This window comes from Lonchura striata, chromosome 9 (assembly GCF_046129695.1).
Source record: "Lonchura striata isolate bLonStr1 chromosome 9, bLonStr1.mat, whole genome shotgun sequence".
Classification (NCBI taxonomy): Eukaryota; Metazoa; Chordata; class Aves; order Passeriformes; family Estrildidae; genus Lonchura; species Lonchura striata.
The window spans coordinates 8239492-8267055 of record NC_134611.1 but is presented as its reverse complement, the minus strand read 5'-3'; the positions used below and the strand labels follow the sequence as shown (position 1 = coordinate 8267055).

The 27564-nt window shown below is 48.3% G+C and overlaps 1 protein-coding gene across 3 annotated transcripts; it reads left to right on the top strand.

The window, feature by feature from the left end:
- The first annotated feature begins 1489 nt into the window (after nucleotides 1–1489).
- On the top strand, nucleotides 1490–22261 carry PRKAA2 (protein kinase AMP-activated catalytic subunit alpha 2). Of its 3 annotated transcripts, none has more exons than XR_013340428.1 (10): nucleotides 1490–1628; nucleotides 7982–8123; nucleotides 10040–10133; nucleotides 11792–11936; nucleotides 12746–12833; nucleotides 15748–15972; nucleotides 17372–17876; nucleotides 19542–19668; nucleotides 19896–20796; nucleotides 20857–22261. XR_013340428.1 is itself a non-coding variant. In XM_021542112.2 (9 exons), the coding sequence occupies exons 1-9, from the start codon at nucleotides 1535–1537 to the stop codon at nucleotides 20132–20134; spliced, it is 1659 nt and encodes a 552-aa protein (XP_021397787.2). In that variant the 5' UTR covers nucleotides 1490–1534; the 3' UTR covers nucleotides 20135–22261. The 3 variants fall into 3 exon arrangements, 1 of the variants encoding a protein (XP_021397787.2); XR_013340429.1 differs by having other exon boundaries at nucleotides 19896–20826; XM_021542112.2 differs by having other exon boundaries at nucleotides 19896–22261.
- The last annotated feature ends 5303 nt before the right edge of the window (nucleotides 22262–27564 follow it).

Sequence of the window (27564 nt, the reverse complement as noted above, 5' to 3'; positions counted from 1 at the left end):
CAAGGAGAGTGCCACCAGCACCTCTCTGACGTGTGCCACACAAGCCAGGCACAGCACAAGGAGGGTGTGCATGTCCCCACAGCAGGCAGGTGTACCCCAAGGAGGGAGCAGCCCAAGGGTGGCACCACCCCAGGGAGGGTGTCACTGCACGCAGGGAGGGTGGTCCCCAAGCAGAAGCTGTCACTCCCAGGCAGGTGCATGGAAACTGAAGGTGCACACGGAGGACAGTGCCACCAGAGAGAATGATGTCCCTTGTGGCAGATGCTGCTCCAAAGGGGTGTCACCCCTGGCAGGTGCGTGGCAATAGAGAATGTACCCCAAGTACAGTGTCACTTGGGGGCGGGTGTCACCCCCAGGCAGGTGCCACTCTGAAAGGATGTCACCCCCAGGCAGGTGCACGACAATAGAGAATGTACCCCCCAAACAGTGTCACTCCGGGAAGAGTGTCACCCCTGGCAGATGCCTCTCTGAAAGGATGTCACACGTGGCAGGTGCCTCTCTAAAAGGATGCCATGTCACCCCTGGCAGGTGCACGGCAATAGAGAATGTACCCTCTGAACAGTGTCACTTGGGGCAGATGCCTGTCTAAAAGGATGCCATGCCACCCCCGGCAGGTGTGTGACAACAGAGAATGTACCCCGCAAACAATGTCACTTGGGAAGGGTGTCACCCCCGGCAGATGCCTCTCTAAAAGGATGCCATATCACGCCCAGCAAGTGCTTGGCAATAGAGAATGTACCCCTCAAACAATGTCACTCGGGAAGGGTGTCACCCACGACAGATGCCTCTCTGAAAGGATACCATGTCACCCCCGGCAGGTGTGTGACAATAGAGAATGTACCCTCTGAACAGTTTCACTTGGGGCAGATGCCTGTCTAAAAGGATGCCATGTCACCCCCAGCAGGTGTGTGACAATAGAGAATGTACCCTCTGAACAGTGTCACTTGGGGCAGATGCCTCTCTAAAAGGATGCCATATCACCCGCGGCAGGTGCCTCTCTGAAAGAATGTCACCTCCGGCAGGTGGGTGACAATAGAGAGCGCACCCCGAGTAGAGTGTCACTCGGGGAGGGTGTCACCCCGGCAGGTGCCTCTGAAAGGATGCCACGTCCCGGCCGGCAGGTGCGCGGCAACAGAGCACGCACCCCCGAGCAGCGCCACCCGCGCAGGCCGTCCCGGCGGCAGGTGCCGCCCCGGGGAGCGCCCGGCCGGTGTCCCGGTGTCCCGGCTCCCGGTGTCCCTGTGTCCCGGTGTCCGGGCTCCCGGTGTCCCGGTGTCCCGGCTCCCGGTGTCCCGGCTCCCGGTGTCCCGGTGTCCCGGCTCCCGGTGTCCCGGTGTCCCGGCTCCCGGTGTCCCGGCTCCCGGTGTCCCGGTGTCCCGGTGTCCCGGTGTCCCGGCTCCCGGTGTCCCCGCCCGCACCTGGCGCTCCCCGCCCCCGCCGGCCGGGCCCGCTCCGCTCCGCTCGCTCCGCTCGCCGCGCTCCCCGCCCCGCCGGCCCGGCCCTGTGCATTGTGGTCCGGCGGCGGGGGGCGAACATGGCCGAGAAGCAGAAGCACGATGGGCGGGTGAAGATCGGCCACTACGTGCTGGGGGACACGCTGGGGGTCGGCACCTTCGGCAAAGTCAAGAGCTGAGTACCGCGGCCGCGGGCGGGGCCGGGCCGGGCCGGGTGCGCCCCTCGCCGCCGCCTCCCTCCTCCCGCTCCCGCGGCCTCCGCGCGGCATCGCCTCCCTTCCCCGGGCTGCGCTCCTTTCCCTGGGCTGTGCTGCCTTCCCCGGGCTGTGCTCCTTTCCCCGGGCTGTGCTGCCTTCCCCGGGCTGTGCTCCCTTCGCTGGGCTGCGCTCCCTTCCCCGGGCTGTGCTCCCTTCCCCGGGCTGTGCTCCCTTCCCCGGGCTGCGCTCCTTTCCCCGGGCTGTGCTGCCTTCCCCGGGCTGCGCTCCTTTCCCTGGGCTGTGCTGCCTTCCCCGGGCTGCGCTCCTTTCCCTGGGCTGTGCTGCCTTCCCCGGGCTGCGCTCCCTTCCCTGGGCTCCTCTTCCTTCCCTGGGCTGTGCTGCCTTCCCCGGGCTGCGCTCCCTTCCCTGGGCTGTGCTGCCTTCCCCGGGCTGCGCTCCCTTCCCTGGGCTCCTCTTCCTTCCCTGGGCTGTGCTGCCTTCCCCGGGCTGCGCTCCTTTCCCTGGGCTGTGCTCCCTTCCCCGGGCTGCGCTCCCTTCCCTGGGCTCCTCTTCCTTCCCTCGTTTCCTCTTCCTTCCCTCGGCGGCACACGGGCTGCCCGCGGCGGGGATGCGGCGCTGGCGGGCGGCTGCAGGGAGAGATGCAGCGCTCTCCCCTCGCTGCTCCGGGCTGTCACATCCCCGGGAGCCCGCGCTGCGAGCGGCACCCACCAAAACTTCACGGAGGTGATGGGGAGGCTGGAGCGCGCTCCGGCATCCTGCCCCTCCGTGCCGGGAATGCGCCGCTCCCCGCCGTGCTTCCCGAGGGGCTGCCGTGCTCCGGGGTGCTCCTGGAGCCGGCGGCGGAGGCGCTTGGTGCTGCCGCCCCGCCGAGCATCGCCCCTGCGGATTCCAGCATCCCCCCGCGGAGCTGAGCATCCCCCCGCGGATCCCAGCATCCCCCCGCGGAGCTGAGCATCCCCCCGCGGATCCCAGCATCCCCCCGCAGAGCTGAGCATCCCCCCGCGGATTCCAGCATCCCCCCGCGGAGCTGAGCATCCCCCCGGGGAGCCCAGCATCCCCCCGCAGAGCTGAGCATCCCCCCGGGGAGCCCAGCATCCCCCCGCAGAGCTGAGCATCCCCCCGGGGAGCCCAGCATCCCCCCGCAGAGCTGAGCATCCCCCCGGGGAGCCCAGCATCCCCCCGCAGAGCTGAGCATCCCCCCGGGGAGCCCAGCATCGCCCCGCGGAGCTGAGCATCCCCCCGCGGAGCTGAGCATCCCCCCGCGGAGCTGAGCATCCCCCTGCGGATCCCAGCATCCCCCCGCGGAGCTGAGCATCCCCCGCGGGGATGGAGGGGTCGGGCGGGCAGGGATGAGCCAGCTGTGCCTTCACCCGGGCGAGGGAAGGCTCCAAAGCGACCTGAGAGCACCTTGCAGTGCCTAGAGGGGCTGCAGCAGGGCTGAGAGGGATTTCTGGCCGGGCGTGGAGCGGTGGGGTGACAGGGAATGGATTCGTGCTGACAGAGGGCAGGGTTAGATGGAATATTGGGGAGAAATTGTTCCCAGAGAAGCTGTGGCTGCCCCATCCCTGGAAGTGTCCAAGGCCAGGTTGGAAAGGGCTTGGAGCAAGCTGGGATAGTGGGAGGTGTCCCTGCCCATGGCAGAAGGAGGGATGAGATGAACTTTAAGGTCTCTTCCATCCCAAACCCTTCCAGGATTGCAGGATGAGGGGCTTGTGTCAGGCTGGGGCTCCACACAGGGATTCCTTGGCCAGTCATGCCAGAGCAGCCAGCTCACATCCTGAAGGCTTTGCTTAACCTGGCTGTGAGGTTTGCAAATATTTGTATTTCTTCTTTCCCTGTGGATTCTGCCATTACGTGCAAATTTCATTTTTTAAACGAGATACTAAAAAACTCAGAAAACCAACAGAATTCAGTGTCTAAGCTGTGTTTTCCACTAGGAAATGGGTTTAGGTCGAGCTGGGGGAGCAGCTGTCCCATGCCGTGTCCCCCCACCCCACTGGGATGTGGCTGGGCAAAGGGGTGCTGTGCCTGCCCTCAGTTTCTGGAGCTTTAAAATAAACCCAAATGGACAGCAGATGAAAGAAACCACTACAACCACTGCAGCTAAGTCCACCTGTGGCCATTAATCATGTCCCTAAAATATATATTGCTGTGTTTAATCCCAAACCACAAATTTACTGTCTAAAGAATTATCAGAATAAATACTTCTAACAGTAAGGACCATTTAAATCACTTGTGTGTACTAGCAGACATCAAAACTGCTCCAAAGGCAGGTTTTTTCCTTGCAGACCAATTTAAACCTGCCAACAATAGCCTTTTTTCCCCTTAACTAGCACAAATACCCCCTACCCCACATATGACCTGAATGTGGTAAAAACGGACATTTTCCAAAGAAATATTTCAAGTGACATGAAAGAGATTTTCTAGCTCAAAATCCTTTATAGGTGAGCAGTACCCTTTATATGTTTTTTTTCCCTTAATATTTTGCCTACAACTGACAGATAAAGTTTGTGCTTGAGACTGGGAACCAAAATGAAGAAATGGAGTGTCCCATTTATATAAAATTACAGCATTTTACTAGAATGAGCTTTAGAAAAACTTTTATTCACATGAGAAAAGCAGAGGTTTTTGTTGATTGATTCAAGCATTGTGTGTTGGGTATAATAATTGCTTTTTCAGGGAGAAATCAGGAGCCATCAATGACATCTCTTGTTGCTGATGTGTTTTCTTCAAATTCTGCCTCGCACAAGAGGTTTTGGTTTTGGTGCTTTTTGCTGCCTTACTTGTTGAAGTTAAGAAATCATAATTTACAACTGTTCAGGATTATTGTTATTAGGGAAATAAGAAATGGCAATGAAAGGGAGGATTTAGTGACATGGGGTACAAACCAGAGCTTGAACTCGTGGCTGGAGCTCAGTAGTCATTCTGAGCCATCAGGAGCCAGACAGAAAAAGTCCCTGACTGCCTGGGTCATGGGGGAACTGATGCTCCTAAAAACTGGCTGAACACTGCAAGAAATTGGTTTTTTTTTAAGCCCATTCAGTTTCTTGATGTCATTTACAGAAAATCCACGCAAGGCACGGAGGGGAGCAATGAGGTTGGCAGATAAGGGCAGGGTTTTGGTGCTAATATTTAAATTCCATCTGGAAGTGGGGACGAGGACACAGCATCTCTTAGAAGAGAGGAAGGTGGCAGGAGCTGATGTGGTGGATGGACAGGAGGTGTCATGTCAAGACTTGAAGTTACCACACAGCATTTTTACCAAATACAGTTATTTTCCCTGACCTCCAGGCCAAAGATAAATTGCAGAAAACAGGATTATTCGCAGAAAAAACAATTTCTAATTTGCAGAAAATCAGAATAATTTGCCGAAATAAAACTGTGGAGAAGATCTTGGATTCGGGAGTTTAGCAAAACCTTGGAGGAAGGAGTTGGCATCTCCTTCCCTGGGGGTTGGCAAGAAGAGATGAGACAAATTGTGTTTGCTGTGGGCATGTCCCACCCTGTGGGTCCCCAAAAGCTCTCTGTGACCACAACAAGGTTCACAGTTGGTGCAGCCCAAAGAGCTTAAATCAAAATCCAGCAGAGTAACCCAGATATTTTCTGTGTGTGATGCCACCCCCAGCATCCCTGGGTGCCTTGGTGGCTCCTTTGCCTGGCTTGTTTGCCCAAAAGTGACACATCTGTGGTCCCTCGAGGACTTGGGATGTGTTTGTGTCACCTCCACGGGCTCCAGGATCAGATCCCATTTTTCCCAGGCACTGTAGCATTGCTGCTCCAAGACAAACTTGGTGTCAGAGGGAAGATAAAGTAAAGGAGGCTGAGCAGAGGAAGAGCAGGGAGAGGCTGAGACAGCACAAGCAAGTGGCACCGGGGCAGAATTAATACAGCATTGCTAAATATATGTTTTGGGTGGATTTTATTTTTAACTTTGGGCTGAGATAAGGGCCAGCAGAGCTGATAGGGAAGGAGTTTCCTCACCCCTCCATAAGCTTCTATATTGCCCTGAAGCATTTGCAAAAATGTTAACTGCTTCTGCTGCCTGAGCTGGTAGGATAAAAAAAGTGCTGTAAAAAGCTTTGCTGTCAAGGGGTTTTAATTATTATCTCTGCTCATGGTGCTATAATCACTATTCCTCCTCTTTTTTTTTTTTTTTTTTTTTTTTCTTTTATAAAAATGAGTAAATGTCAAGAGTCTCCACTTTTTGAACCTGGGGAGGCAGTGAGAGGGAAGGAGGTGTCACCACTGCCCACCCTTGGGGTGGGGATCCCCTTCCATGCCTGGGGGAGACCTGGGACCTGCCCCTCACTTTTGGGGTGATGCTGGGCTTCAGAGACAGTGACTCTGTGAGCAGAGGGATTGTTGTCCTTGCTGCCCATGTCTCAATTCCTGCAGCTACAGAGAGCCCTCAAAGGCTTGAAAGTCTCCCACCACATAGGAAATTGTGTTCCCTCTTTGTCTCTCTCTCACCGAGTTCAAGGAGGCTTAACAAGTCACTGGGGACAGAAACAATAATATCTCTGTATCTAATGCTTACTGTAAGCAAAAGATGGATTACAAAATAGGCTGTTTATTTTTAATTATTAATGTGTTTGTGCTAGCAAACCTTTGCAGAGTTACACATTGTTTGTCACGGATGGGAAAGGGGATGAACTGTTTGGCAATAGTATTAAAAACAATAATTATTCATTCTGGGCATGGCCATTTTTTTTTTCCCCCTAGTGTATAATAAAAAATTTTCAAAGAGTATGCTGGTGCAAGCCAGAAAGCCTTTCTCCTGAAACAAAGGGTGGTAGAAATCAGGGTTTTTCTCCTAGTTCAGTGAAAAAACTTTGCTTTACCTCTGTGCAGCACTGCTCTGTTGCCTCTCCCCAAGGATTCACCAGGGAAAATGCCTCCCTGGACTATTTACAGCACTCTCCTTGCACTGCACCAGAGGAATTATCTGCCTCCTCCAGCCCTCAGCTAATCCCTAAATTGCATCTCTGCTGCAAAGCTGAGTTTATTTTCATTCCATCATTTGGTAGTTTGAAGTATTACGAGGAATAAAACGGACATGCAAAGTGGTGCTTTAATTTTCAAGGGCAGTAAAGTGTTTTATTTTTAGGATGCTCCTATTGAGGAAAGAATCTCTGGCAGGTCTTATCTGGTGGCTAAGAATAGTGACCTGGTGTGCCCCGAGTGCTGCTGCCCTGCCCTTCTCACACCTCCTGCTTACCCCCAGTGCTTCTGATCAGCTCATTAGGGCTGCCAAAATTACAGGCTCTAATAATGTAATAACGAGGTTTGCTGGCAATAATTAACTCCTTGCACTGGAAGGGTGATGTTGGTAATTAGAGAGCACAAATATTTACTGTAAGCAGGTTTTTCTGTGCAGGCTTTAGGAAACCATCCCTGTGTCACTCTGTTGAATGTTATGTTGGAAACCACTGAGAAGGGGCAGCTCGCTCTGAGAACCCTTTTTTGGTATAAACACCAAGTTTTTAAGCTCTTTCTGCTCTCAATTTCAATATAAATCTTGCTTCTTGAGAGCTTTTTTATTTTTTTGGGTGGTTTGTTTATTGATAAATGGATCCCATGCTGAATTAGTTTCACATCATTAATTACAATTCCCCCAGTGATAGTGAGGCTGCTCCTCCCAGTTTATGGGTATGATATTTCTCTGAACACAGGAGATAAACATTAGCATCTCAATGCCCCAAGTGCATTTTTAAAAAAAGACCCAATTGAAGTTTGCATCTTTCCTAAAAAGCAGAGTTTGCTCCTGCAGTCCAGCAGTGTTCCTGCAGCTTGTCATCAAAGCAAGAAGCATGCTGGGGGAAGTATAAATAGAAATTCATTTTAGTAATGCAAATCCTGCAGTCCTATTTTGGGCAAGGAAAATCCCCATACCATTTTTTAAAAAAAGAAGTGTGATGGTCTAGTTTTAAGACTGGGTTTATGAGGGATTTTGTCTACTAGTGTGTTATGGTGGAGATTCTCCACTGCCATTTAAATATATCTGTTTCTGATTAATCTAGCTTTTACATGCTATAAATCCTTGCAAATTAGCTTGGGGTATGACCTCCTCCAGCAATTCACTCTTCTGTTTAATGGAGTGTTTTTGGCAGATAAGTCCTCTCTCTTCTGCCTTCTATGACTCCTCTGGGAAAACAGTGAAGAGACAAAAACTTTAAAATACTTCACACCCTCATCTTCTGCTTTTTTTTCCTTTCAGAAGTGGCTTTTTGCTTATAGTGCCCTAAGCTGCTTGTGTGAACCCTGCTGCACTGTTCAGTGACTTTGCAATGTTCTCTTTCTCTCTAATAGTTGGTGAACACCAGCTGACAGGGCACAAAGTGGCAGTGAAAATACTGAACAGGCAGAAAATCCGCAGCCTGGATGTGGTGGGCAAGATCAAACGAGAAATTCAAAACCTGAAACTCTTCCGGCACCCTCACATTATCAAACTGTGAGTACCCCACGTGTGCAGCTGCTCCTCTGTGCACAAAGACCTCTCACACACGGCCAGCTGGCCTTCAGGAGATGGAACACAGCAGGAGAAATTGTGTTTGGTCGAGTTTTTGTGCGTTGGGTGATCCACTGGCACAGGTTTTGCAGAGAAGCTGTGCTTCCCCGTCCTTGGAAGCGTTCAAGGCGAGGTTTGGATGGGACTTTAAACAACTTGGGATAAGTGAAAGGTGTCTCTGCCCATGGCAGGGGTTGGAATTGGATGGTCTTTAATGTCCCTTCCAACCCAAACCATTCTATGACTCTATGAATTGCAGCATGGTCAGGCTTTGAGAGTGAAACCTTGGCTTCCAGTCAATGGGATTTATGTTTTAATGGGCCGATTATCCAGAGCTTAAAAGAACATATATATATATTTTTTTTTTATTCTCAACATTTATTATTCAGACATAAGTTTTGAAAGTCTCCACTTTGATGAACCTGAGTTGGGGTCGTAAATCAGCACCTGCACTGCAGCCTCTGGGATTCCTGCTCAATCCCCAGCTTGTGCAGCCAGCCCACATTAATGAGGCACTCGATAATATCTTTGGCATTCCTATAAAAGAAAGCTGTTGAATGGTAACTGCAAGGGTAAGTTGACATTTAGGTCAGCCTTAAAACTGGCATGAGATATAGCAAATACCTGGGACTTAGAGGCAAGGGAAAACAAATTCTCTCTACAGTTAAATAACTAACCATGCAGCAACTGTTGACTTTAGAGTAACTTCACAGTTCCATGGATTTATTGGAGAACAGATTGGTATTATTTCATGAAAAAAGCGCCAGCAAGACTCCTCAGCTGTGTGCCCAGCATCCTGCAAGTCAAATCCCATTCACACATTTGTCAAAGCAATAAAAATTAAATCCAGTTTGACCATATCTGTGTCCTGTGATATATGTTGCATTCATGAAATACAGTGATAAAGATGTGAGGAGACTGGGGCACACAAACCTCTTTCAATAAGATTTTAAATGTATATAAAAGAAATATTGGGGCAATTAACAGTAGCTTAGATGTCTGGGTCCAAAGCTCTTCAGAAAAATGAGGTTGATGCTATTGATCTTTATGGGAGTATCCCACATTCCCTTGCCAGCCTCTAAAAATTGCTGAAATCCCTTTGTTTCAAATTACAGTCCTGTAAAAAATAATAAAATTCATCTGGGAAAAAATTCATTTGGAAAAAAACTCGAAAACAACAGCAACAGGACAACGAATCGGGAATAAAAGAGAGGGAGGTCCCAGCTGGTGCTGCTGTGAATTCCTGGGGCTGCATTGACCCCAGCTGATCACTGGCACTTTGTTCCAGCTGGGACACTGAAATGTCTTTGCAGCACTCAGGGATGGTTTTGAAGGAAAATGGAGAATAAATCTGCAAGTTGAAGGTGATGCTCTGGGTTTTTCCCTCCATTCTAGAAGGATTTTCCCCCATTCTAGAGAGATTTGATATTTGAAAAATAATTTTAGGGGGTCTCCTTTTTGTTTCTGTACCTGTCTAGAGGAAGCTGTCACTAGTACCTAGGGCTTTTTATCTTCTTTTTTCTTGATATGAGGGAGACCAGATGGATCCTCTCCTTGCCCCCAGCCAAAATGGAAATTTGAAAGTCAAGGCAGTCCTAAGTTTGCCTGGTAGATATTTCAGAGGATTATTTAAAAGGGCTGAAGGAAGATCATAGGTCTGGAAAAGAGGTGCTTTCACAGACAAGTGAAAGATAATACTGGAAACAAGAGACAGCTTTTCAGAAGTGGAAAGCAGTTGCTAATGCAAGAGCCGAACAAATTCTTATCGGAAGTGTTGATGTGGAATTAATAATCTGCTTAAAAGCCTTTACCTGTTCCTAATTACCTATTTTTTTAAAAATCTGCTTGTGTTTTTGAAGGTACCAGGTCATCAGCACACCGACAGACTTCTTCATGGTGATGGAATACGTGTCTGGGGGTGAATTGTTTGATTACATCTGTAAGCACGGACGTGTAAGTGCTGGTCCCGAGTCAGCCCCGACACTTGTGTGGGAAGAGCAAGGTGATCAGGAGCAAAATGCCTGCTCAAGGGAGCACAGTTAAGGTTAAGGCCCAAAATAGAAGTTGCTTCACAGCAATCCCATCTGGGGTGTCTTGTACTGGCTCGCACAAAACTCGTGTGTGATTTTTCGCTGCGTTCTCTGGTGTATTTTTGATCCTCAGACCAAAATATACAAGGTGATGTGTTGCTTAGGGCAAATATTTGGAAAACTGGCTTTTTTTTTGATTTTTAGCTATGGGTTGCCTGTCAAAACCCCCACAAATCAGCAGCAAATTTATAGCTTGGTGTGGTCTCCAGTCATTCACCTCTCCCAGACCCCCCTCTTGGTTCCATGTCAGGTTCTTTGAAGACTTTTCAAAGATGTGGCTTATCTGAACAACATTTTCAATGCCAGCAGTCCCACTGGGTATAAAGCACCTGTGAAATGTGAGATTTTGGTGACAAGGAAAATTGCTGGTGTCTGCCTTGTGGAGCAGTTGTAGAACAAGGAGGTAAAAATGTGCCTAAGTGTCCCCTTATCCAGAATAAGGGTTCAGGTGAAGGATCAGCCCATCACATGTTCCCTCTCTGTGCTACAAAATCAATGCATTTACTGCAGATTGGGTTGGATTAGTATAGTGGTCAATGGAGCTGACTCAGTTTTCTTTTCTGTGTACAGTTCTGATTTCTCACGCATTTTCCCCATCTAGATCTTTTCAGTGGCTGATTTAAATATTTTTCTGAACTTCTGCATTCATAAACTCAGTTTTTCATGAAGGGAGTCTTTACTCCCTTTCATGAAGGGATCAGTAAAAATAATAGTTGAAAATATAGTTTCTCTGATGTAGCTCGTACAACTTTATTAGCTATACAGGTAATTAAAATCATCATGACATTCCAGCTTCACCTGTTGCTTCCAGAGGAAGTCCATGAGGAATTGCTCCCAGCAGCATCCTCTGTGGTGTTTTGTCCAGCTTGGATCTGTACCGGTCCCATTGGGACAGCAGCTCATTGTCTGATAGGTGCCACCTTCAAATTCCTGTTGACATCTCAGCTGAGCTGAGGTCTCACCTTTCATCTCTGGGCTGTATCATTTTCAAACATTGGCACATTGTAAAATGCAAGGGTGAGAAATCTGCTTTATTTGCTGCTTCTGCTCACAGGCAAGCTGGCAGATTTTCCCTCTGCACTCTGGAAGCTTTTTGGCTCCTTGCTAAGTGAAGCCTTCCCCTGCCTGAGTGCACACCTATTGTAAATGCAGGTGAACCTGGTGGGAAGAAATGATGATGTCTGACTCCATCAGAAGGCTGAATGGTTTCTTTATTATAACTGTGCTATAATACATTAATATACTATTTAAAGGAGATACTAAACTACCATATTTAACTACCTCACAACTCATGACCCTCTCTGAGAGTGCAGACACAGGTAGATTGGATTGGCTGTCAGACTCAAACAATCCTCACCAGAATCCAATGAAGCAACACCCCAGGTAAACAATTAATCAAAAACATTCCACTTGGGAAGAACAAGGAGCAGAAATAGAAATTGTTTTCTCTTTCTTCCCTCTGAGAGAGAGAAGGATGTGCTTGCCACACACACACACCCTGCTGCATTGCTGTTCCCCCAGGTGGAGGAGGCAGAAGCTCGGCGCCTTTTCCAGCAGATCCTCTCTGCAGTGGATTACTGCCACAGGCACATGGTGGTGCACAGGGACCTGAAGCCAGAGAATGTGCTGCTGGATGCACACATGAATGCAAAGATAGCTGATTTTGGTATGTGACCCCAGCAGCATTCCAGAGGCGTGGCTGCGGAGCAGAGCCCAGAGCTGCTGCCCCAGCCCCCAGCACCTGGAAATGCACCCTGGAAAGCCTTCCTCAGCAGCAGGCTGCTCCTGCAGTGGCACTGAGAATCCATTTGTAAATCTCTGCTGTGTTTTAGTGTCATCGCCCCATGTGAGATTTACCTCGTTGGTGTTTGAGGCGGGCTGGGTGCAGCTAATTCAGGGGGAGCTAGCTCTGTGTGTTTATTTTCCTGCATGTCCTCCCTCTGTTTGGCCATGTGCTCTTGGCCTCAGTTCATTTTACAACCAGCAGTAACAGGAGGCTCTTAAGTGGCATTAGGGATTGAAATCCATTAAAATACCAGGGCTACCAGCTCTGTCCTGGTGAGTCCTTTCTAGCAATGTAAATCCTTCTGAAGATTTACTCATTTCACAGCCCCACCCAGTTGCCATATGAAGTAAGTGCTCTGGGATGAATTATGTCTTCCCCTCTGTGCACTGGGATTTGCAATTTAGAGGAGCAAAATTAGCCTGGAGTGACTATTTCTTTGTTGGATATGAAAAAAAAACAGCCCAACAAAAATAAACAACAACAACAATAATAACAACAAAAGTAATAACTTTCAAATCAGTTCAGAGAAATCTATATAAATTATAGTCTAATCTAAATTATATCAACAATTCCCTTCCAAATATCCCACTCCACTTCCCTGCTTTTCCTCTGTGTGACATGGGGTCCAGTGTGTCTGGACCTTCAGATCAAACATCAGTGTATAATCATTATTTTTTTTTTTTTTTTAGGACTGTCCAACATGATGTCAGATGGTGAATTTCTACGCACCAGCTGTGGTTCCCCAAATTATGCAGCCCCTGAAGTCATCTCTGGAAGGTAAGACATTCCATTTCTCATCAAAGTCTATGTGAGCACATGGAGTTTAAATTTGTTCTTGATATTGGAAACAGCTTTGCACATCTAGTAAAAGCAGCTGAATCCTTCCAACCTGGATTTTGTGTTTGGGCGAATCTGTTGGCAGAGATCTGAAGGTTTTCTTGGTTATTTTACTGCTCAGTAGCTGTAATAGCAAACTGTGTTTTGCTACAGGTGTTTACTTTGGAGGAATTATTAATACCAGATGTTGACTGTTTATATTGCTAATTAAAGAGGGTGAAAATGACTCTTTGGATGCAAATACTGAGGTTCCAGGTGGAAAGGCTTTTCCAGGCCACCCCCTCCTCTCCTGCCCACCTGTAATATAAAACACAGTGTTAATGAGGAAAACCATTCACTAACAAAAGAAACAGGAAGATCTTTAATCCCTTCCCAACATTGGTAAAGAAAATACTTGTCTTCTGCTTCCTTAAGCTTGGGAAGCCCTGTATTTGGGGTTTTGGCTATGGCAGTAGGTTCAACCTTCAGAGCTTTGTTTTGAACTATTCATTGAATTGACAAACCACCTCTGTGGTTGCATCCCTCAGCATGAAACATCTGTACAGCACATGGAGGGCTGGCACACCCCACAAGGTTGAATTGGACTTCTACGTGTTGGTACAGAGGTGTTGCCTCCTGTATTTTGCTGTCAGGAACAGAAAATACATAGAATGCACGTTTTGCCCTAGTTCTCTCTGTAATACCTTAGCAAAGATTGCAGATACAGATTTTCAAATTTTCAGTCCTCTGAATGATCCTTCAAACTGCCCATCTCATTACCTACCCCCTTTTTTTTTTAAATCTCCCTTTGCCATGAGCTTCTCTTTTCCTAATCCAATGTATGTTTTGCCTATATCTGTAGCTTTTAAATATAACATTTTGTTTGGAGAGTGTTTGCTGTGATTTTGATTATTTTATCCCTGTTTAAACCACAGCAAGTGTTGGCAGAGCATCCCAGGAATTAGACTAACATCCAGAAACCCTGTTGTGACTACAGCTCTGGCTGTGAAATGAAACCAAGTAAATCCTCATTGTCAAGAAGGGGAAAAATCCAGAAACTACTGGGGTTCCAAAAAAATAATAATCGTATTTCCATCTCAGTGAAGGCCAGACACGTGTTTTTCAATTTGTATAGGAGGCAAGGCACATGGCAGATCAGCAAGGAGGATTTAGTCCTTGAGTGTTCCAAGGGTGCAGGCAATGCAGCTTAGTAACAACAAAATTAAGAAGGAAAACCAAAACCAAGCCCACGCGTTGCACTGTTTGGCTGGCTGCAGCTGCATCCCTCCCTCATCACTCCCACCCACAGGCTCAGGGCTGCCTGAGTTTCATGGCTGTGCTCAGTGTGGTAAGCTGGGCTCTGCTCGGAGCTGCATTTGAGGGGGACAGGCACAATCCCCCCTCCCTGCCCTGCTGGTGGGTGTGTGGGGCAGGGGGCAGCTGGCTCCTGGCTCCTGCTGCCTTCCCTGCTGGAGCACAAAAGCTGTAGAGAGTGACAGCTCAGGTTTCAGAGCCATAAAAGTGTGTCTCAATTGCTCTTAAAGGTCCAAAAAACTGTCCAGGCAGTGCTTTTATCAGCAAAAGAATCAGTCTTCTGATTGAGTTGGGAGTTGGGCTTGGAGGCAGGGCTGAGGGGGCATCCAGCTGAGCCTCTGCCCTTCCAGAATGGCTTTGCTGCTGTCCCTGGCCTCAGCAGGGAAAGTCTCAGCCTTGGACAAGCAGACCCAGTGTTTTGGGGTGTTCAGAGAATGGTCACATGCATGACCAGCAGGACTTCTACACTGATATGTCTGCAGTGATGCTTTTCAGGAGGAGCGAGTGCAGTGAAGAGACTTCAGTAGCTGCATTTCACCTTCTGTATTTTGGTTGGGCCTCACAACTCAAGGGCAAGTGTTGCTTCTCAAAATCTCTGGGGAGGCATCAGATGTAGCAAAAAGAGATGAGCAGGGGCAGCACAACTGTATTTGGGGTGTCCTGAGTTGGTGATGGCAGAGAGCATGTTTGGCAGCTTGTCAGAAGCAGGAGCACACCAAAAATAAATGCTCAGAGATAGAATTATGTGTTGCTGTTTGATCTGCCTCCTTCAATGAACAGAAATTTCTGGCTGAGCCCTCAGGGCAAAGGAGCAAACACCCTGTCAGGGCTCTTGGAAATGTGAGGTTTGGCTTTTTGGAGAGTGGAGGCAGGGTTGAACACGGGAGTGTGGGCAGCCAGTGCCAGCCCTGCCATTCATTTCCCTGAGCAGTTTTGGCTGAGGCAGATTTGGTTTGGGGGGAGCCACGTGAGCAGCCCTGGTGTGGGCTGGAGCTCTGTCCCCGCTGGAGCTGGCAGGGGGTGCCTGTGGCAAGCACATTTCTTTTTCTCTCAGGATTTTTCAGAGAGGTGCACAGAGAGAAATGAAAGAGAAAACAATTTCTACTTCTACTCCTTGTTTTTCTTATGTGGAATGTGTTTGGAGAATTGTTTACCTGGAGTGAGTGCTTGGTTGGATTCTGGTGAGGATTGTTTGAGCCTGGTGGCCAATCCAACCCACCTGGGGCTGGACTCTTGAAAGAGGGTCATGAGTTGTGTGAGAGAAAAAATAGTATGTAGTTTTAGTATCTTCCTTTTATATAGTATATTAATGTATTTTAGCATAGTTATAATAAAGGAATAATTCAGCCTTCTAAATTGAGTCAGACAGCCTCATTGCTTCCCATTGGGTTCGCCTGCATTTACAATAGGTGCCCTCACCTGCACCCTGACTGAGGAGAGGGTGGTGGTGACACAGAACCTGCACCCTGACTGAGGAGAGGGTGGTGGTGACACAGAACCTGCACCCTGACTGAGGAGAGGGTGGTGGTGACAGCTTTCTCCTGCCCTTGTCCTCGTGCAGGCTCTATGCTGGCCCCGAGGTGGACATCTGGAGCTGTGGTGTCATCCTCTACGCCCTGCTGTGTGGCACTCTGCCTTTTGACGATGAGCACGTCCCCACCCTGTTCAAGAAGATCCGTGGGGGAGTGTTTTACATCCCTGAATACCTCAACCGCTCCGTGGCCACGCTCCTCATGCACATGCTGCAGGTGGACCCCCTCAAGAGAGCCACCATCAAGGACATCAGGTGGGCTGGGGTGGGCTGGCTGTCTGTGGGGGTCTCTGGTGACTGTCCTGGGGGTCACCTGTTGGCAGGTGGGCAGGGGCAGCTAATCCAGGTGGTTTTTGTCCCAGGTGATTCAAGGAGCAGCCCTGCACCCCTTCTGTGCCGGCTGGATATATATATGTTGGATGTATTACATCTAGCTATGTGCTAAGCATGAACATAAATGTTACTAGGGCTTACAGAAGTTCTCAGGTTTTTAATGCATTTTCAGTGGATGGCCTTAATTTTACTCTTCAAGCAAACCCAGGCAAACTTCCTTTTTTACTTCTTAATTCCTTAGGATGAGAGGATTTAATTACATGCTAGAGAGGCAGCACATGAGGTGAGATTACTGTCAGTACACAGAACCTGTAGACAAGGAACTGTGTGTTTTTGACAAATATCATTCACCTCATTGTAAATTGGTGAGAATTGAGTTTTGGGCATGGGAATTGGGTAGGTTTGATGCTCTGTATCTCCATCAGGCCCATGGGAATCTCAAAGTGTGAGATCATTGGAAGTGCTGAGTCTCACTTCAAAGCCCAGCGTGCAGAGTTGCTGTCCCTGTGCCGGGCTGTGGGAACCCCAGGCTTACTCTGGGGTCCCATGTGGTAGTGAAATTTCTCCTCCAACCTGTGCTTCTAAAGTAAAACTGTGCAGGCTCTTGCTGTTTGGTCTCAAGGCAGTTTATTGTTGGTTATCTAAAAGATTTTCTTCTCGGGCTGCGGCTACTTGGTCAGCGGCCTGGGCAGAGGCACACACACACCCTGACATCCTCTCTGTCTGCTCTTCTTCTTCTCCCCCCTGCCCAGGGCTGCTGCTATCTTTTATATGATATATTACGTATTACATGTTTATAATTTTCCCCCAGTACCTACTACCTATATTACAAAGTGCTTTTCTGCTCTAAACCAATCTATGAGTGCCAACATCACCAAGAACATGGAGGCAAGGAAGAAGGAGGAGGAAGAACAGGATCAGCCTGCTTTCCTCCATCTTAGAACTTCTGACCCCCATGTACAAAGTAAAAACCCCCCTGTGCAGGTGCTAAAACCCCTCTGTACAATACTAAAAAAATTTCCCCTCTGTTTTGTAACTACTTTTACTATTCTATCTAACCTTTTGTGACTGCTTGTTCCACCTCCAAAATTGGTAACTCATTCCATGGCTCAAACTCAAAATCACAGCTGTTTCCAGCTGCCTGTCAGGGTCTCAAATGCTTCTGACCAAGGCCTGGAACCTCTAAAAATGTCTGGGAGACATTTTGAGTTCCAACACCGGGCTGGGTTTTGCTCCCCGTTCATCAGCTGGGTTTACCCTTTGCTGCTGGTGCTTTCCCCGTCTCCCCTCCCACAGCAAAGCTCCCCTCTGCCTTCCCCAGGGAACACGAGTGGTTCAAGGAGGAGCTGCCCAGTTACCTGTTCCCCGAGGACCCTTCCTACGACGCCACGGTGGTGGACGACGAGGCGGTGCGCGAGGTGTGCGAGAAGTTCGAGTGCACCGAGTCGGAGGTGCTGAACAGCCTCTACAGCGGCGACCCCCAGGACCAGCTGGCCGTGGCCTACCACCTGGTCATCGACAACCGCCGCATCATGAACCAGGCCAGCGAGTTCTACCTGGCCTCCAGCCCCCCCACCGGCTCCTTCATGGACGACAGCGCCCTGCACATCCCCCCGGGCGTGAAGCCGCACCCCGAGCGGATGCCGCCGCTCATCGCCGACAGCCCCAAGGCTCGCTGTCCCCTGGACGCCCTCAACACCACCAAGCCAAAGCCCCTGACTGTCAAAAAGGCCAAGTGGCACCTGGGGATCCGCAGCCAGAGCAAACCCTACGACATTATGGCCGAGGTGTACCGGGCCATGAAGCAGCTGGACTTCGAGTGGAAGGTAGGGTGGGTTTCCAGAATCCTTCATCCCGTAAACTCAGCGAGGTTTGGAAATGTGCTTACAGCCTCACCTTCCAGATAAATGTTCCCACCTTGCAATCATCCCTGCCGTTCCTTCTTAAGGCAAACTCAATGAATTACAGAGCCAGCTGTGCTTATCTGTGGTGTTTATTTACGGCGTGAAATAAGGGGTTTCTTTCCGCAGCTGGAAAGATGATTCTGCCTTGCTTAGCTGCAGGGATAAGGGGAGCTGTTCACATTTCTAATTTTAGTGGCTAATTCCTTGCGAGGTCATCTTGAGTGCTGCTGAGCAGAGGAACTCTCATTAGTTCTGCCTGGTCCTGACAGGACAGAAATGGTACAGTAGGAATTGCCCTAAAGGATGCACAGATGAGGGGCAGGGGGCCTTGGGTGCAGAATTTGTATCATCGATGTGGTGGCCTTTTTCTTGATGGAGATGCAGCAGTCCTCACAAGCCAGATGTGTTTTCAGACACTTACTGCTTCCTCAGTTTAGCTCAGCTTCTTGATTTAAACCCAGATGTTTTAGCTGACAGTACTCACTGCAGGTATTTCTCCAGGGCTGTGCAGCGTTTAGTCAGAGTTCTTTTCAAAGTTGGAGTAATAAATCCCTAAGTTAGCCCTGGAGCTCTGCTGCTGTGCCTGACTTCCCCAGTCCTGGTGCAGCCCCTGAGGTGAGCTCTCCTGGCTCGTGGCCTTTGGCAGCAGCATCATGTGAGCATCGGGAGCAAGGTAAGGAGAATTTCAGCCCAGATCTTCATCACCAGAGGGGCTCCCCTCCTCCTTCCCTCCAGGTCCCAAGCATTGTACTGTGTGAATTTCACTGTGCTGCTTGTTTAAAAGCTCCTGCCTCCTCCTTATTTTTTATAATATTACATCTTTAAAACCAAGTAGCTTCCAGAAACCCCATTTCCCTGCACCAGGACCGTGGCCAGGTGCATTTGACCACACCAGCTTTAGCTGAATGGTTGTACAGGGAGTGAACAAACCTGCTGTATTTCTGTTACAGCCTCAAAAACCAACTCAGCCCAACATCTCTGTGTAGGCAGTGGAGCTTATTTCATGCGAGGAGGTTTCACAATAGCCTTTCCCACCCTAAGAATAACTTCAGATGTGACTCTTCATCAGAATTAACTCTCCCATCCACGCAGTTGCTTCACAAATATGGCACAGAGAAAAGATCTCATTGTAAATGCGATGCAGCAGATTGTGAGGTGGGAAGCAGCGAGGGGAAATACTCAGCTTGAGGCTGATCCACAAACACTGGGTTTAGCTGTGCTGATGGGAGAGGCTGCTCTGCCCAGCTCGTCCTGGTTTCACGAGCACTGTCCATATGTGTGGGCCCACGAGTGGACTTTTTGGTCTGTGTGGCCGTGGCTGCTGCTGAGGGAGGAGCAAACATCAGTTTTGTGCCTGGCAGATGGGTCACTGCAGCTTCCTCAGCCAGCAGCTGGTGAATCACAGCCTTAAGAAGAATATTTAAAGATCGGAGGAAATGAAGCCGTTTGCTTCGTTTTATGGGGGTTTTCCTTTTGGGAAACTGTTTTGCCCAGAAGATGTCTTGCTCATATTTAGAAAAAATAAGGAAAGAAGTGTTCCTGTTGCTGCCTGGAGTCTCCCTGCTGAGGGCAGCTTTCCCCTTGCAGGTGGTGAACGCCTACCACCTGCGGGTGCGTCGCAAGAACCCCGTGACCGGCAACTACGTGAAGATGAGCCTGCAGCTCTACCAGGTGGACAACCGCAGCTACCTGCTGGACTTCAAAAGCATCGATGGTGAGTGGGAGATGGAGAACACGTAGAAGGGCGAGGCTGGAATTTTAAGAGCCATCCTCTGCATTTTGAAGCGCTTACGCGTGTGTCATTTCAGCAAAAGCCCTTTCGAGCCGTCCTTCTCTGCTGTTGTCCCCATATCATTACCACACCTGCATTGCAGCTGCCAAACTAATCCCACTTTTTCTCTCTTCTGCCTTTGTTTTTTCGGTTGTTTTTGGCTTTTCAAGACGAGGTGATGGAGCAGAGGTCTGGCTCCTCCACGCCGCAGCGCTCCTGCTCGGCCGCGGGCTTGCACCGGCCGCGCCTGAGCATCGACGCGGCCGCGGCCACCGAGTGCCAGTCTCTGATGGGCTCCCTGAGCGGCTCCTTCGTGGGCAGCATCCCCTCGGTGCCCCCTCGCCTGGGCAGCCACACCATGGACTTCTTTGAGATGTGTGCCAGCCTCATCATGGCCCTGGCCCGCTGATGCGTCGGCCCCTCTGCGCGCTGTGAGGATCCGCGCTGACTCGTCCGCCCCTCCTTCCTCTGCTCCCTTCTTCTTCCTCCTCCTCCTCCCCTCACTGCCCCACAGAGCCAGGGCCAGACCCAAAACGTGCTCCCCTCTAGCGAGGCACCAAGGAAATTAACTTCAGACCTCTCCTTGTGCCTGGCGAAATGTATCCAATACCTTTTTTATTTTTCTTTCCTTACAAACCCCATGGGAAATGTTAAGGCTGTAAAGTAACAAACGTTATCACTGAGTTTTTGGAAAACACCTCCCCCCTGGTTCATCCTGAGATAATGGGGGCATAGCCACGCTTCCTGCAGGGAGTTTGGTGTTTCCCTGATGCTGTGCAGAGCAGGGGCAGGCTGGGCTGAGCCAGGGCAGAGGAGTTAACCCGGAGCTCTGTGAGATGGAGTGGAGGGTGACGAAGCAGCTCTGCAGTGTTCACACCCAGGTGCCAGCCTCTCTTAACACTTTTCTCCCCAAAGCAGCAGCTGCTTAGATGCTTCTGCACTAGTGCAATATGACCTCCCTCCCCTCTCTTTTTCCCTCTGCTGAAGATGGGCAGGGAACGTGGGATGTGCAAAGGTCCTGGTGCAAACCTGCTGTGGGGAGGCCACTCTTTGCAGAGGAGTGTCCCTAAGGTGCAATCTTTGCAGAGGAGTGTCCCTAAGGTGCAATCTTTGCAGAGGAGTGTCCCTAAGGTGCAGTCTTTGTCCCTGTCCACTCTTTGCAGAGGAGTGTCCCTAAGGTGCAATCTTTGCAGAGGAGTGTCCCTAAGGTGCAGTCTTTGCTGAGGAGTGTCCCTAAGGTGCAGTCTTTGTCCCTGTCCACTCTTTGCAGAGGAGTGTCCCTAAGGTGCAATCTTTGCAGAGGAGTGTCCCTAAGGTGCAATCTTTGTCCCTGTCCACTCTTTGCAGAGGAGTGTCCCTAAGGTGCTTTATTTGCCCAAGGGCTCTGGACAGCACTGACCTGCTCTCCACACTCGGAGCTGAAGGCAGATTGCCTTTTTCCTCACCTCCCTCCAGCCTGCTCCCCCTCCCCTGCCTCGCCAGGGGCTCCCTGGTGAATCGTTCAGGTGAGCAGAGGACAGGATCTGGATCACCCAGCTGAGAACCCAGCGCTTCCCCCAGGGCTGGGATGGTCCCTGGTGGGCAGGAGCCGTCAGCAGCGCACAGCTCTGGAGCTCTCACCTCTCACCTTTCCCCTAGGAAGCTCTGCCTGTTGCCACCTGCCCAAAATCACTGCCAAATCTGCCTTCCCTGCTGCTGGACACTCATCGACCCTGCCCAAGGGCTCTCCCATCCTGCTGCTGCCTACTGGACTGTGACCTTCGCTGCTCCGCTGACCAGGCAGGGATATCCCAACCCGGAATTTTACTGTTCCTTTGCTACTGGCTATCTGAAGGATGGGATTTTATTTTTTAAGATGAACTGAGGGGATTTTTAAGGTTAAATTCTTACCCTAATGCATGTGTGACTTCTTTGTTTAAAAGAGTTATTATTTTTTATTACACGGGATTAATCTAATAGGCAGCGTTGGCATCTGCTTGGCTTTTACATGGTATTTAATTCCATTTACTTGATTATGAAGTAATAGTCTAATCAAGGAACAAATGCTTTATGAAAGCTTTGCCAAAAAAATGTTGGATGGGGGGTTTGGTTTGTTCTATTTTTTTTTTAATTTTGTTTTATGTTTTAAGAAACAAAGCAAAGAACTTTTGCTAGTCCCAGGTATGCAGTCATTCAACTTGAAAAATGATGTAATCTGTCTTTTTGATATCTTCTTATGACCCCTTGAGGTTTTTCCTAGGGTGTTTTTTTTTTTTTTGTACAGTTGCACTTTAATTTATACTTTCTGCAAGTTTGTATGAAAAGCAAGGAAGAGAACAACAAATTAAGCCTTTTTTACTAATCATTTAAGGTAATCAAGACAAACATGGGATATTTTTGCCATCTACTGGCAGTTAAATGGACCTATTCAGTTTGAAGTCCCTTTTTTTTAAAAAGAACCACAAAATTGCCTTACTTTTGTTACAGATTGTGCTTGGATCCTCACTAACGTGACTTTACAGCTGCAGTTTTTCCAGAAGCCTCACAAAGTAGAAAGCTTCCGAAAAAAAAAGAAAAAAAATAGAAAAAAAATCAGTTTTGCTGTCAAGCTCTTGAACACTAAATCCAACACAGCAGTGGTTGGACTGTAAGAAATACTGGAAATATTTCTAGTGCTCCTAGGTTTTGTAATGAGCCTTTTATTACATTATGATTATTAAATAAATACTCTGGGGTGAGGATGGCTTTGGTGCTGTGCCTGGTGGCTGCCAGGTGATTTTTGTCCCCAGTGCTGTGGTGTGAGTTTGGATGGAGAATCCAAACTCCTGCATGCAAAAAAAACCAAACAAACAAACAAAAAAAAAAAAACACCAAAACAAAAAACCAAACCCCACCCCAGAGTCAAAGCTGAGGAGCACCCAGCCCTTCAGCAGCTTTTGGATCAAGGCTGAGATGAGCAAAGAGCCCTGAATGGTTTGGGGTGATGGGGATCAAACCCTTTGCAAAGGACCAGGAGCAGCTGTAGGGCCAGTCATTAATTTCCATCCAGGAAGCAGCAATGAGTGAAATGTATTTCAAATGTTAAAGGCTTTTCAAATCTTCACTCCCAGCTGAGCATCTTGCCAAGTCCTGGCAGCACCTGTAGCCCCCTTGATAAGGGGCTGGTGTGTTACAGTCTGGGGCTCAGGAGCAGGTAGATGTACTGATGTCTTTTTTCAAATTGACTTTTGTCCTCTGGGATTTCCTACGCAGCAGAACTAATAGTATTAAGCAGCAGCAAATGCCCTTGGGAGGAAATATTTGCTTCCTGGAGGCGGGTGGGATTTCTAGGTTGTAGAATAAGCCCCTTGTGGCACTTGGCATCTTCTCCGACCCGTGCAAACATTAACTGCTGTGTGGATCTGCAAAGCCAGTCCTGCCTGGAGGGCAGGCAGAGTTACTCAGCTTTCCATATGGAGAGACACAAAGAGATGAAGCACTTCCCAGCTCAGGCTCAGCAGAGGCAGTGCAGGGAGCAGGACTGGTGGAAGCAGCCCCTCAGTGACCATGTCGGGCTGAACGGTCCATCACAGCCTTGCCCAAATCCCTGCTGCACTTTGGAACACTCTGAGGACTTTCACTTCTTTTTATTATTTATTTTACCTTCAAATAGGCTGTGTTCTGTTTCCCAGCTGCAGAGGAGCTGCTGACCTCCAGTTACATTTTCCAGAGGAAGAGTTTAACTTCCACACTGTTACACTGTGGTCAGCTCTTTTTGAGTTATGCTGGTACTTGCACAAGTGTCGGGAAAAGCAGGGTAGACAATATTTGAACTGCAGAAACTTGAATTACTCCAAGTGCAATTCTTCAGAAGCCACTGAACAGCTGTGCTTTGCAAGCCACAAGCTCACCCAAATTCTGCTTCAGCCCGAGGGGGAGGGAGACAAAATGCAAAGGATAAAGAGTTCAGATGGGCTCCAAGAGAAACCTCCAGCTCCTGGATGAGTTAATTCAGAAATACCTTGTGCTGCTCTTGTTGGAAGCTATATAGATGTAAATATTATATATGCCTATGTGCATATAAAAAAAATGTAGGTGGCATCCCTGTCATTGACCTCTCAGCTTTATTCTTCCAGCAGGGCAGGTGTGTGCCCTGGACACTGCCACCCCTCACTAATCCCAGCCTCTGAGAGGACCTGGACAAAGGGAATGCTATTTTTACACCCTCTTTTAGGTAAAGCCCATGAGTAGCTTAGCTCACCCCATCAGGCTCAGCATGGCCTTGGCCAGGGATGGGAGGGGAGGTGGCATCAGGATCTGTGAGACTCCTGGCCTCCCACCCCTGCTGGCCAAAGCCCTGGTACTGATGGAGTTTGGGGCAGGTTTATTTTCAGGAGCTGGAGCTGAGCAGGTAAAGGCAGCCGGATATTTTTTTTTTTCCCTTCAACGGGTCAGAAATGCATCTTCAGCTGTGTGTCCAGTTTAGCATTTCACGAGGTGTGTACAAGCACGGGGGAATATATGGGCAGTGTTGTAAAAACGTGAAGCAGCTGGTTAGTGTGCGCTGTGTATACGTTTCTGTGTGTGATTATAGTGGCGTTTGTGTTGGAATAGATGAGGTTTGAACAAAATAACCCTTCTGTCTACTCCTTTTCATTTCACTGCTCTGTGCTGTCAGCGTGCAGCCCTGTAGGAGGAAGAGGGGGCTGTGTGCAGGACGTGAACTCGTGCCTTCGCTGCGCGTTGGGACTGCTGGAAGTGGCAGCTTTGTTTCACGAGGTGCACAATTTCCCCAGCTCGTGCAGGATCCCCCCTCTGAGACATGCAGGCCGTGTTTCTAAATACTTGAAGTACCATTTGTTGTGCAATTATTTGGCTTCACCCTTTTATGAGCTGAGAGGAGAGAGGGAAGAAGAATCGCACATCTGGATGAGCCAAGCCAACCCCCGCTCGAGTTCCTGCTGTTTCTTTCCTGGAAAGTTTTAGGATCTGGTTTTGTTCCAGGTATATGATGGACCTTACTAGAGTCACCTTTCTTAAGGTCTTACTTTGGTATGGGCTTTTAATTTAGTGCTTTCCTTTGGCTTCCTTAGCTCTCCCCTTATATATCCCTTTTTCATCATTCACTTACTTAAAAAAAAACGCAACAGCTTCTTGTAATTCTGAATTCCCAGTCTGCCTCCCGGCCATGGAGTTAATGATTCAGCCAGAGGTACCTCAGTCCCATGCCTGAGAGGTGAACTGGGTTTCAGAGTTCCCACATGACACCTACTGATGGAACACTGACTTTTGCAGAGAGCACACCTGGTATTCGGTGCACAGATCTTTGCTCATTTTAATAGTCAAAATTAGGAGAACTAGACTGTGAATCAGAGCTCTACCTGCAAGCACGAGTACACTTTTGGTGTTAGAGTCTGTTTTCAACAAAAGCCTTGAAGTTCCTGCTGAAGCTGCCTTAATTTAAAAATCAAAGTTTATTTGTAAGACTCATCTCTGATTATTTTTTTTTTTTAAAGTTTGGAAATAGTTTATTTATCCTCATCTCACAAAGCTGTGAAGTAGATCCTGTAGCCATGGTAATATTTATTCTTGTTGCTGAAAGCATGTTCATGTGTTCTGTATCATGTTATATTCACGTAGTTTGTACCTCAATGCATTTGTTTTGTTTTTTTCTTTTAGAGCACAAAGCAAAACTGAATCCCAGGATTTCTGTGGTGTCCTTGGCCCAGCATCTTTGGGCAGACAAACCTCAGCTCTAGGAGAGAGGTAAATTGGATTTGCCCACTGCAATTCTTAAATTCATACTCTAAGGAGTATTTATGATTTATAATATTATGTATTTATAATTTTAAGAAAAAGATACTGAACTTTAAAAAGTGCTGAGTAGAAGCATCCCTTCAAACATATCATTAACATGAAGCTCAGAAACAAAACCCCTGAGCTCTATAAACACTCCATTTTTCTCAATATTTTCTGTTTTGTCAGCTGAGGGCCTGGAGAGGGTTTTGTTTCCCAATTCATGGCTGTAGTACTTTCTGTTATGGAAGGGCACAGAGCCCTGGTTCAGTTTTGTCCTTTGTGCATCAGATAATCACAACGAAGCCTTTTTCCTTCCATTTATGGTGTGGAAAGTGTTTCTTGGTGTACTGCACTGCATGTGATAGCTGTCTCCATGGTTGACATTTGCACTTTAATAAACTCAGAGATGAAAAGAGATAAAAAGCAACAAATCCTTTGGATTTCCTTACTGCACAGTCCCTGTCTGCAGGCTGGGGTTGGCTGATGGAATTTCCCTCTGGAGATCCTTGCACATCCCAGCTGTGGGACCACAGATGCCCTCAGGGCTGGGTGGGGGGCAAAGGGGCAGGGGGTGTAGTTAAAATTTCCACATGAGCAATTTAAACAACTCCCCCAACCCAAAATCCATGCCAGGAGTCAGGCCTATGTATTTACATGTGCTGACTCAGATCTTCACTCCTTACAGCAAGGAGTAAAGAGAGAGAAGCATTTTAAAGAGAATCATGCAAAAATAACCTTTCACTGCAGAAAAAGTGTTGGGGACAAAACTGGGCACCTGTTTCCTCTGTGCCTGTGATGCAGGAGGATGTAACTCCACTTCAAGCACACAGCTGCAGGGAGTGCCCCAGATTTGTCCCTATCCTATCCCCTTTTTACACAATTTCAGTTCTCCCTCAGGCTCATCAAGTCACAGCTGTTATCGTGATTATTTCCCCTTTGAGGAGAAACGTGGAGGAACGGGGCTTAACACTCACATGAGAATTATTGTAAGTTTTGATGTGGTTAGGATGTACCAATAAGACTATAAAAGGGAAAAAAAAAAAGGGATGAGTTTAATTTCCTGACCAATCTCTTGACCTAAATATAGCCAACCTGTGGTTTAACTGAGGAAATCGAAGTTGCTGTATCTAAAACATTTTTTGTATTATCTGGAGTCAGCCCATAGCAAGCTCTTTTCTTCTTTGCATGCACTGGAATGTGTCCACGAGGAACAAAAAACATTTCTAAGGGTATTGCAAGGCATCCTTGCATTAAATCAGCTGCCTCAGGCAGTGCAGAAGTTTGTGTTTCCCAGAGATCCGGGCACAACCTCCCAAGTGCCGGGATCGGGGCCGCATCACGTCTGTCACAGGATACAGGAGGAGATTCCTAAAAAACCCTTCATTTAAAAGGAGAGAAGCTTGGTAAATAACTTCCTTGGGAGGCAAAAAAGAGTTTGCACACGTGGCTAATACAGGATTTGCCCCTCGTGCTTACAGATGGAGTAATGAATAGACTTCATGAGTTGTGAACGAGCGCTGGTGGGGAGGAGGATGAGGAAGGATTGGAGGAAGGGGGTGTTTTCTTCAAGGTTTTAATCCTAAATATCACCATGTTAAAAAAAAAATAACCTGTGGAGAAACCATCTCCAGCATTTCCCTGGGGCCAATTCCCTGCAAAGGGATGGAGGTGAAGGGCACAGAGCACGTCCCAGCCTGTGCCAAAGCCAAACACGCACTCCAGCTCCCCAAACTCTCCCTCTCCACCAGAAAAATCCAAATATTTGGGCTGGCAGGGCTGCAAAGCTGCGCATGCTTACAGAGGAGTGCTTTATTTATTTTTTTTTTTTGCTGCAAGGATGGATGCAGGCCAATGCACTTAATAGTAACCACATGGTAAAATAAATAATGCCTGTATAGACTTAAAAGTAAATGTTAAATATTTGCTCTGTTTTTTTTACTGATGTCTCCTATGCCAGCTTTGAAATGGCCCTGTGGCAAACAGCGCTTTTATTTTTCTTAAGCCTGGAACATTTAATAATTTCTAATTAAAACATCTTACATTTTTAGGATATTTATGAGCAAACTGATATGGGCTCCTAAA